Here is an 11,941-nt window from a genome sequence, read left to right as displayed (position 1 = left end):
AGGTTTGGATTTTTTTTTCTCCCTAAATAATAAAAGCCACCATTTACAAACTGCATTTTGTGTTTACTTGTGTTATATTTGACTAATGGTTAAATGTCTTTGATGATCAGAAACATTTAGTGTGACAAACATGCAAAAGAATAAGAAATCAGGAAGGGGGCAAATAGTTTTTCACACCACTGTGTATATATATATATCCATCCATCCATCCATCCATTTTCCAACCCGCTGAATCCGAACAGGGTCACGGGGGTCAGCTGGAGCCAATCCCAGCCAACACAGGGCACAAGGCAGGAAACAATCCTGGGCAGGGTGCCAACCCACCGCAGGACACACACAAACACACCAAGCACACACTAGGGCCAATTTAGAATCGCCAATCCACCTAACCTGCATGTCTTTGGACTGTGGGAGGAAACCGGAGTGCCCGGAGGAAACCCACGCAGACACGGGGAGAACATGCAAACTCCACGCAGGGAGGACCCGGGAATCGAACCCAGGTCCCCAGATCACCCAACTGCGAGGCAGCAGCGCTACCCACTGCGCCACCGTGCCGCCCATATATATATATATATATATATATATATATATATATATATATACAGTAATCCCTCCTCCATTGGGGGGGTTGCGTTCCAGAGCCACCCGCAAAATAAGAAAATCCGCGAAGTAGAAACCATATGTTTATATGGTTATTTTTATATTGTCATGCTTGGGTCACAGATTTGCGCAGAAACACAGGAGGTTGTAAAGAGACAGGAACATTATTCAAACACTGCAAACAAACATTTGTCTCTTTTTCAAAAGTTTAAACTGTGCTCCATGACTAGACAGAGATGACAGTTCCATCTCACAATTAAAAGAATGCAAACATATCTTCCTCTTCAAAGGTCACATAGATAGAGAAAAGCAAACAAATCAATAGGGCTGTTTGGCTTTTAAGTATGCGAAGCACCGCGGCACAAAGCTGTTGAAGGCGGCAGCTCACACCCCCTCCGTCAGGAGCAGACAAAGAGAGAGAGAGAGAGATAGAGAGAGACAGAGTTTGTTTTTCAATCAAAAATCAATACGTGCCCTTCGAGCTTTTAAGTATGTGAAGCACCGTGCAGCATGTCGTTTCAGGAAGCAGCTGCACAAAAGATAGCAATGTGAAGATAATCTTTCAGCATTTTTAGACGAGCGTCCGTATCGTCTAGGTGTGCGAACAGCCCCCCTGCTCAATCCCCCTACGTCTGGATCAGAGAAAGTCAGCGCAAGAGAAAGAGAAAAGTAAGCTGGGTAGCTTCTCAGCCATCTGCCAATAGCGTCCCTTGTATGAAATCAACTGGGCAAACCAACTGAGGAAGCATCCATCCATCCATTTTCCAACCCGCTGAATCCGAACACAGGGTCACGGGGGTCTGCTGGAGCCAATCCCAGCCAACACAGGGCAGGAAACAATCCTGGGCAGGGTGCTAACCCACCACAGGACACACACAAACACACCCACACACCAAGCACACACTAGGGCCAATTTAGAAACGCCAATCCACCTAACCAGCATATCTTTGGACTGTGGGAGGAAACCGGAGTGCCCGGAGGAAACCCACGCAGACACGGGGAGAACATGCAAACTCCACGCAGGGAGGACCCGGGAAGCGAACCCAGGTCCCCAGGTCTCCCAACTGCGAGGCAGCAGCGCTACCCACTGTGCCACCGTGCCGCCCCTGAGGAAGCATGTACCAGAAATTAAAAGACCCATTGTCCGCAGAAATCCACGAACCAGCAAAAAATCCGCGATATATATTTAAATATGCTTACATATAAAATCCGCGATGGAGTGAAGCCGCGAAAGGCGAAGCGCGATATAGCGAGGGATCACTGTATATATACATATATATATATATATATATATATATATATATATACATACATATATATATATATAATGTGTGTGTGTGTGTGTGTGTGTGATATGTGTGTGTATATGTATATATTACATAGTTTACTGTCAAATAAAGCAAAGAGTATGCGACACGTGTTCCGCCCTCATTTGGGCTCAACTGAAAGAGGGCACCATGGTGGATGTTTGCCGAATGGCAGACCAACCACAAGCGTTACCTGGTAGGTAACCACCCACAAAATTCAGGTCGTTGAGACTCAGACTATGAATGCAATGAATATGTGTATATATATATATATATATATATATAGCAATCCCTCCTCGATCGCGGGGGTTGCGTTCCAGAACCCCCAGCGAAAGGTGAAAATCCACGAAGTAGAAACCATATGTTTATATGGTTATTTTTATATTGTCATGCTTGGGTCACAGATTTGCACAGAAACACAGGAGGTTGTAGAGAGACAGGAACTTTATTCAAATACTGCAAACAAACATTTGTCTCTTTTTCAAAAGTTTAAACTGTGCTCCATGACAAGACAGAGATGACAGTTCCGTCTCACAATTAAAAGAATGCAAACATATCTTCCTCTTCAAAGGACTGCGCGTCAGGAGCAGAGAATGTCAGAGTGAGAGAGAGAAAAAAGCAAACAAAAATCAATAGGGCTGTTTGGCTTTTAAGTATGCGAAGCACAGCCGGACAAAGCAGCTGCAAGGATGTACAATGTAAAGGTAGTCTTTCAGCATTTTTTAGAGGAGTATCCGTATCCTCTAGGCCAGTGGGCGAACAGCCCCTCTGCTCACACCCCCTCCATCAGGAGCAGAGAATGTCAGAGAGAGAGAGAGACAGAGAAAAACAAACAATCAAAAATCAATACGTGCCCTTCAAGCTTTTAAGTATGCGAAGCACCGTGCGGGAAGCATGTCGCTTGACAAAGCAGCTGCACAGAAGGGAGCAACGTGAAGGTAATCTTTCAGCATTTTTAGACAAGCGTCCGTATCGTCTAGGGGTGTGAACAGTCCCCCTGCTCACACCCCCTCCGTCAGGAGCAGAGAATGTCAGAGCAAGAGAGAGAGAGAGAGAGAGAGAAAAGCAAACAATCAGAAATCAATATGTGCTGTTTGATCTTTTAAGTATGCGAAGCACAGTGCGGGAAGCATATCGCTTGACAAAGGAGCCATATGTAAGCCCAGCAAGGAAGAGAGCAATGTGAAGGTAATCTTTCAGCATTTTTTGAGGAGCGGCCGTATTCTCTAAGGGTGCGAACAGCCCCCATGCTCACAATATACAGTGGAACCTCGGTTCACGAACGTCTCGGTACATGTACAACTTGGTTTACGACCAAAAAGTTCGCCAAACTTTTGCCTCGGTTCACGACCACACACTCGGTATGCGAACAAGCCAGTTTCCCTTTCGGTTTGTGCGCGCCGATGATTTCCGCACGTGTTGCATTGTTCTCCGTGCGTGCGTGCTTTCGCTGTGAAGTGTTTGTGCTCTATTTCATTTCCCTTCCGGTTCATACCCGCCGATTACTGTATTTAAGCACGTGTTCAGCCTCTCCCTGTTCATTGTTCTCAGTCAGACGTGCGTGCTTTACCTGTGAACTCTTTGTGCTCTACAGTATTTCGTGTGCTTTTGTAGTTAACCATGGCTTCTAAGCAATTGAAGAGTGGTGAGAATTATTGAGACTTAATTATGAGAAGTGTTGCAATGTTTTCTCTTTTTTCAAATGTTCATTTTTTCCCTGTGCTTAAAACTCATTTAAAAAGAGAATTACAGCGATCGGGTTGTAATGCTATTAGCGTGAACTCCTGCAATGTTACTGTCTTGGTTGGCTTTTAAATAAAGTTCGGATTTGTTCAAATGTTCCTTTTTTTCCCTGTGCTTAAAACTCATTTAAAAACTGTGTTTACAGCGATCGGGTTGTAATGCTATTTGCATGAACTTGGTTGGCTTTTAAATAAAGTTCAGATTTGTTCAAATGTTCCTTTTTTTTCCCCTGTGCTTAAAACTCATTTAAAAAGTGTTTATACAGCGATTGGATTGTAAAGCTATAGCGCGAACTGCTGCAATGTTAGAGAGAGTGGGGGGCTCATGTGCTGCTGAGAGAGAGAGAAAGAGAGAGAGAGAGAGAGAGCCTGCACGTGCAGCTGAGCAGGGAGCCTGGGTGTTTGTGTCAGTGTTATTCAATGTTTTTACATTAGTTTACTATTACACTGTGCATTCTATGGTGTAATTAACTATATTTGTGCTTAAAAATCTTTAAAAAAATATATTTACATACAGTTCGTACGGTCTGGAACGGATTAATTGTATTTACATACAATCCTATGGGGGAAATTGCTTCGGTTCACGACCAAATCGGTTTACGACCAGAGGTTTGGAACGAATTATGGCCGTGAACCGAGGTTCCACTGTATTTGAGGAGTTTTATTTAATACGTAATACGCGCTCTGGTTGGGTAGCTTCTCAGCCATCTGCCAATAGCGTCCCTTGTATGAAATCAACTGGGCAAACCAACTGAGGAAGCATGTACCAGAAATTAAAAGACCCATTGTCCGCAGAAATCCGCGAAGCAGCCAAAAATCCGTGATATATATTTAAATATGCTTACATATAAAATCCGCGATAGAGTGAAGCCGCGAAAGTCGAAGCGCGATATAGCGAGGGATTACTGTATATATATATATATATACAGTATATATATATATATATATATATATATATATATATATAGTAAAAGATGGCCCGGCTACAGACAGACATGACAACGCAGTGCCTACAACACACACGTTTAATTCATAAAAATATATAAAAACACTATTTATAGTTCATAGTCCTTGGTTCTCTTGGCCGCCTCCACTCCTGTTGCGCAAGCTCCATCCTTCTTCCACCCAACTGAGGCGGTCCCTTTTATCCTGTCTCGGATGTGCTCCAGGTGCCTGGCGATGAACTTCCGGCAGCACTCCCCAGTGTGGCGGAAGTGCTGCCTTTGCACCCAGAAGCACCCCAGGCATAAACCATCTCTGGTTTGTCAGCACTTCCTGGTGTCCCAGAAGTGCTTTCCCCCAGGGATCAAGGACCGGCCAGGTGCCCAGGGAAATGATGTGCTGCTCTCCTGGTTCCTCCTTCCTCCAGGCGTCCCGGCGAGGCAGGGTTCCTGGCCGTCTATCATAACCGCTCGCCAACCCCTTACATGCTAGTCATTTCCCAGATCTGCCTTCTTGCAATGAATTGTGTTGTGCTTCTGGTTAAAGATGAATATCAACTCTGTCTTTGGTATCTCCATCTTTCAATACTATTATTGCTGACAATTTGTCACATGTTGGTTTATTATATATGCAAGCGTGATCATTCATATAGAAATCTAAGAAAACGTCTTTGTCCGTGTTTTTCAGATAAATTTTGTGTAAAGTGTGATACTTTTGGACGTATGGATTTGTATCCATTATTGGCTGTAGAATTTCTAATATGTCCGATCGTTTAACTCTTGATTCTATGTTGCATCGTTTCTCCGTGATCATAAATATAAACCTGACCGAATTGTGGTTTCTTTGAAATTAAACTTGTAGTAGCTTTAATTTCCCTCTCCTCTCTAGAGCATATCTCCACCTCTCCAGGGTCTCCTCAACCTGCTCCCTACTATCGCTACAGATCACAGTGTCATCAGCAAGCATCATAGTCCACGGGGACTCCTGTCTAATCTCGTCTGTCAACCTGTCCATCACCATTGCAAATAAGAAAGGGCTCAGAGCCAATCCCTGATGTAATCCCACCTCCACCTTGAATGCATCCGTCACTCCTACCGCAGACCTCACCATGGTCACACTTCCCTTGTACATATCCTATACAGCTCTTACATACTTCTCTGCCACTCCCGACTTCCTCATATAATACTACAGCTCCTCTCGAGACACCCTGTCATATGCTTTCTCCAGGTCCACAAAGTCGTAATGCAACTCCTTCTGGCCTTCTCTATACTTCTTCATCAACACCCTCAGAGCTAACATCGCATCTGTGGTGCTCTTTCTTGGCATGAAACCATACTGCTGCTCACTAATCATCACCTCACTTCTTAACCTAGCTTCCACTACTCTTTCCCATAACTTCATGCTGTGGCTCATCAATTTTATTCCCCTGTAGTTACTGCAGTCCTGCACATCCCCCTTATTCTTAAATATTGGCACCAGTACACTTCTTCTCCACTCCTCAGGCGTCCTTTCACTTTCCAAGATTCTATTAAACAATCTGGTTAAAAACTCCACAGCCATCTCTCCTAAACACCTCCATGCTTCCACAGGTATGTCACCTGGACCAACGGCTTTTCCATTCTTCATCCTCTTCATAGCTGTCCTTACTTCCTCCTTGCTAATCTGTTGCACTTCCTGATTAACTATCTCCACATCATCCAGCCTCTTCTCTGTCTCATTCTCTTCAATCATCAGCCTCTCAAAGCACTCTTTCCATCTGCTCAACACACTTTCCTCGCTTGTGAGTACGTTTCCATCTTAATCCTTTATTACCCTAACCTGCTGCACATCTTTTCCAGCTCAGTCCCTCTGTCTAGCCAATCGGTACAGGTCTTTTTCTGACACTCTTTTCACCTCCAAAACACTCTTGACATTATGTTCCTTCAGAATAACTCCTACCCAATTTCTCCTCCCATCCACACCATGATAGAACAATTTGAATCCACCTCCAAACCACTTGGCCTTATTCTACTCCCCTTTCATTTAGTCTCTTGCATGCACAATATATCAACCTTTCTCTCCCCTTACCAGTCATACTGCAAACATTCAAAGTTCCTACCCTCAGTTCCACTCTCTTTGCCTTCCTTCTCTTCTCCTGCCTCTGGACACATCTCCCCCCTCTTTTTCTCCTTCTTCTTTTTCTTCTTCGGCCAACAGTAGCCCAATTTCTTCCAGCACCCTGTTGGCTAACAGTACTGGTGCCGGTCGTTGTTAACCCGGGGCTCGACCGATCCGGTATGGAAATTTGTATTGTTGTCCGCATATTGATTTGGCAAAATTTTACACCAGACGCCCTAGTTTTGGAAGAAGCTCCTGAACATAAAAAATAAAATTTATTTGACACACGGGAATTTACAAAAGTTACAGTGTAATACTCGTCCATTACATTCACATTATGTATAATGTATTTTACCTAATAAAATGGTCTATGTGTACTTCTCAAGAGCTTGAAAATATGAGACGTCCATTCAGAATATTTTTATGACTTAATTTTAATTTTTTTTAAAAAATTTTTTTGTTCTTTTTCAGGGAGTGTGGTGCTGGAACATTTGTCAATTTTGCTTCTTTGGAGAGAGATGGGAAGCTTACGTATACTTGGTTGGTATTCTATTTTATTTTGATTTAATTTTTGGGAATTTGTTTATGGAATGAATCCTTGACTTAGGCTTCTCATGCTGTGTTAGAAGGGGCTGTACAGAAACCTAAAAAATCTTGTTTTATATATTTGGTTTTCTTCAAACATTTACTATAAGGATGCTTTTCTTATACAAAATGGTTTGATGGGAGCTGTTGATTGCAACAGTGGCTTACAGTTTATACTGTAAAATGTGAAAAATTGTAATGTGTTATATCCAGTTGCATTGCCTTCATCCTTTGCACCACCAAAATCATCCAACACATAAATAAAATAATTTAAAAATAATATTTTGTACTGTATCATCCAGGCTCAGGAATCCTGTAAAACCAATTACAATAATATCTAAAATATGAGAATACAAATATCCAATGAAAATGAGGTATGATCCTCAAGTATAGTGACAGTTCACTTACCAGTTTAAGTGTCTACAATGTGGATTCTTCCGAGACACACTTACCTAGATTTAAATTTGTACTATATTGTAGTGACATGGCCTAATTTTTAGACTTTTAGGACCGTCTACAGCCAGGATTTGACATCACCCTGCTTCTCAGGGGCAATGTCAATAATTAATAAATACTAAGTAGTGTATATGTGTATACAAATAGTTATACAATATTTAATATATACTGTATACAGTATTTGAGAGATTTTTAAAATAAAATAGGTTTGTAAAGTAAAATGTTACAAAGTATAATATATTAAGATAAGTCCAGTAGTCAGTGAAAGTAAGAGAAATTAATATCCAGTCTATACAGATTCCAAAGAAAATGAGTCACAGAGGTTCACAGTGGTTAAGGTAGGTCAGAATTTATCAGTGCTTAAGGCCATGTCACATTTGCTGACTTTTCTAGTGATTTTCAGCTGTAGCCATCATTTACAAACTCATAGAAAGTTGCATGTAGTTGGCGGCATGCTCCACTGAAAGCGTGTTGCATTGTCTGACATACACAGTGACCCACCCCAACAAATTGTCTTTAGTAGAACAATGAATACTCATCCAGAAGTTCAATGCATTAATAATACTGAGGTATCTAATGCAGTTCAAACCATGTGCCAACATGTTCTAAGATATTTAACAATAGCTGTCTTTACAAATAAAGTTTCGAGAAAGCACAGACAAATGCTGAAGATTTGGTTAAAGTTATTCAGCAGGACTCTTATACAGTATAATGCAGTGATGAGGAATAAGGAACATGGGTGGTTCAGGGTCTCACAAACAGAAGAAAAGCTTATCTATCAGAATGTTCTTCATACCATGACAGCATGGAAAAAAAGAAAAAAATGGGGCAGAGATTGCTATTGAAATCATCGACTCACTGTACCTGTTAAACTGTTTATATGACACCGGCTCTGTCAGGCAGCATTTTATTGTCTATAACAACAGGAGTGAGCATGACTGTGTTGGAAGGTTGGAGTATAGTCACTAAATGTGACATGCAAAGCTATTTTTACTTGTGTAAGTTGACATGGTTCAATGACAAGATCAACAACTGCAGTTGGCAAGTCTGACATACTCTATGACTAGAAGTCTTATAAAGTGACTTCAGTGTTATACCCCACTCACTGAATAATACATAATGTACTATGGTTTAATTTAATTCAAAAGTAGTAATTAAAGAATTTAAACACCTTGATACTAATGAACTAACTAGCCGTTATATCTGACATGTTAACAGATCAACTTATTTTTGCAGTATTTCTCTCCTGAGGACAATAGGGCTTAACATAACATGAAAATATGACAACTAAAAGATCAGTTTTTAAAATTACAGTTAAAGTTGCACATTTACCAACTTAAGTTGAAATCTCTCCAATTAAGAGTTGTCAGTATCTTTTTTCCCTTATTTTAGAAATAGTATTCACTCATCAGACACTACATTCTCACGCCTGTGTGGTGGGAAGCTGTGATTAACATTTGAAGTGTAAAAGTACATAAATCTCTTAATTCCATACATACTGGATCTTGATTAGGGGTTCATAATCAAACTGTTTTTTGACATTTTTTTTCCCAACATTGGGTAACTTCTATTCCTGGTGATTTGTGCGGCAGTGATTTTGGGTTATTCTATTTGGGTTCTAGTTCTAGCTCTAGTTGTTCTAGTCCCTCTCCACTTGCGATTAGTGATTCCTTTAGTAACTAAAGTTAACGATGCATTACAAAAAGGCCCAGGCCAGCTGACTGCACCGTCCATTACTGTGCCAGCTGAGAGAAAAGAGAAGCTCTTTTAGTCAAATACAAATACCCATTCAGATGTTTATTTATATTCAGTAAGCCCAATACACTTTAGCAATTTTATATATGCAGGTCAACTTTACTTTATACAATCATATTTTGTGTAGGCCATCTAGTATTGCTGCCTAGTAATGATAATTCTATTGCTCAGCCAAGTGATTTCAATCTTTTGGCTCAGTTCATTTAAACAATCCAGATTGATGACTCACTGGTCCATTCATTTATTTAATAGAGTAACAAAGAGTTTACTCTCAGTCCTACTAACAACCCCCAAAAGATGCTACGCATCCATGGGCATGGTGGACAAAATTAGAAAACAGAAACAAAGAAGGTGGCACTTTAAATAGGGACATGCGTTATTAGTGAGTATTAGTACCTTACCTCCAAACTCCTATCTTAAAAAACAAACTTGTAACAGCTCAAAAAAAAAAAAAAAAAATTAGACACACCCTTGATGAAACTTGTTTTGTATAAAGCTAAAGCCAAATTTTATAGATGTATTTAGTTTAAAGGGTATATTGTTTTAAAGACAGCATATTAAGCAGTACAAATTCATTTACCCATACTGTTAAGGTACTAGTCAAAATTACCAAAAGCTTTAGTATTTCCTGCATCACTAGATTTTAAAATGGCTTTAACAACATTAGTTAACTCTTTTTTTTCTCTGACTAGGTTGAATGCTCAAAGTGACTTTTAAGGTACAAGTACAGTTGTTAAATGACAGTGCTCTCTGAAAGATTAGAAAGGAATGAAAACATTAATGTAACTATTGTGAAGTTCAGCTCTAGCAATCAAGGCATATTTACTGACCTGTAAAGAGGTTTCTTCCAATTTCCTCTATTCTACTTTAACAAGAGTTTTTCAAAACAAAGAAAAGTTTAGAATACAGAAGAGCATGTAAAGGAAAGATAAGGATAAAACAGGAACATGATACACAAGGAAAGCCTGAGGACGTGAGTTCATTTACTGACTAGTTTGTCATTTGTCCAAGTAACAGTAAATGCAGCAAAGGTGAGATTCACTCAAGCTGGAAGAAACTTCTTTACAGGTAAGTAAAGTTGGTGTTGTGATTGACCAATTTCTTCATCTAGGGCCAGATGGAAACAGAAGAAGGACTTGTCCATGTTCCCTTTATGCCTGTAGTTTGTTTATATGATAATTAAGAGAAGGCTGGAGGCTATTCAGAACAACACACAATCAAATTCAAGTTTAAATCCAACTTCAAATATGTTGCCACTTGTGCAGAGAACAATGGAATTTTTACTTGCATGTGTAACCAACATGAACCATACTGTATTACCTTTCTCTGTTCCTGTTACTGTGAACTTGACATCTGTCTTTCATTCGTTACTTACATTAGGGTATCCTTTAGTTATTTTATCAAATGGGGGATGAAAGTTATACATTTTTTATATTAGTGGTAAAATTCTGGCTTCCACTGGTGCATGTTTTGTATTTTTTAAATAATATGCTTTTCTTTACACAGAAAGATTATCAGGAACAGGATGAGCAATAGTGACATTTGGGCAAAATTTTAAAAAATGCTTATAATTACATAACACAGAGAAACCATCACTAATTTTAAACAGAGTTCCTACTATACCTCAAAGTGAAAAAACTTGATAAAACTTACATGTTTAAGAGAAACCTATACCATCCATGGTGAAGGAAATAACTTACTCTGACACCATTTTAACTAATTAGGTTAATCAAAATGCAATGTTAGCACTCTCAGTTTCACTACAGAGTGGAAACACGGGCTACCTCACTAACTGAGCAAGCAAAGATGTTCTATAACCTGGACGTTTAGCATTGTTAGTTTATGTGGAGGCAATTGTACATGTCAAACACTGTTAGCACTCTTCACCTTGATTGTTATTCCGTCTGGTTGTATTGTGTATGCAAAATTGGAGTGTGTACCAAAATGTGTAGGTGAAGTGATGTAACAGCTTGCCCAAATAAGGTCATAGATCTTTTTTGTCATCTGGAGAGTCAGAGTCGCCAATCACTTTAACATTATATACTGATGTAACTATGGTTGTCAGCAACTATTAAAGGTAATAGCACAGCAACACAGGGGTTAGCTTTTGCAGCCTCACAGCACAAACATGCCAGGCTCGATCACTGTCTGTGTGGAGTTTGCATATTTAGCCCATGCCTGTATGTGTTTTTCTTTGGGCAGTCCGTTATCCTCCATTGCTAGGGCGACTAGTGTGTGAGTTAAGTGTACCCAGTTGTAGGCTGTTACCTCATTCAGGGTAAGATTTCCTCACCTAACCTATAGCTATTAGAATACGCTATGGCTCCCATGACCCCTGTAATTGTGTTTAGACTGTGGAGTTAGTGAGTTTTGTATCTCAGCAGGCACAAACAACAAAATGTACTAACTTCATTTGGGATTAAGGTCCAACCAAGAGTGCATTGTACCTCTTTGTTC

General features: G+C 40.2%; 1 protein-coding gene across 4 annotated transcripts in view; it reads left to right on the top strand.

The window, feature by feature from the left end:
• ptpro (protein tyrosine phosphatase receptor type O) overlaps positions 1-11,941 on the top strand; it is a 326,955-nt gene that overhangs the window by 263,989 nt on the left and 51,025 nt on the right. For all 4 annotated transcript variants that reach the window (XM_051920277.1, XM_028808094.2, XM_051920278.1 and 1 more), the window contains one exon: positions 7,160-7,228. In XM_051920277.1, the coding sequence (XP_051776237.1) occupies positions 7,160-7,228 (69 nt within the window). The remainder of the gene's footprint in view (positions 1-7,159; positions 7,229-11,941) is intronic.

The sequence above is a fragment of the Erpetoichthys calabaricus genome, chromosome 1, assembly GCF_900747795.2.
Source record: "Erpetoichthys calabaricus chromosome 1, fErpCal1.3, whole genome shotgun sequence".
Lineage (NCBI taxonomy): Eukaryota > Metazoa > Chordata > Cladistia > Polypteriformes > Polypteridae > Erpetoichthys > Erpetoichthys calabaricus.
This window is presented reverse-complemented; position numbering and strand designations above follow the sequence as displayed.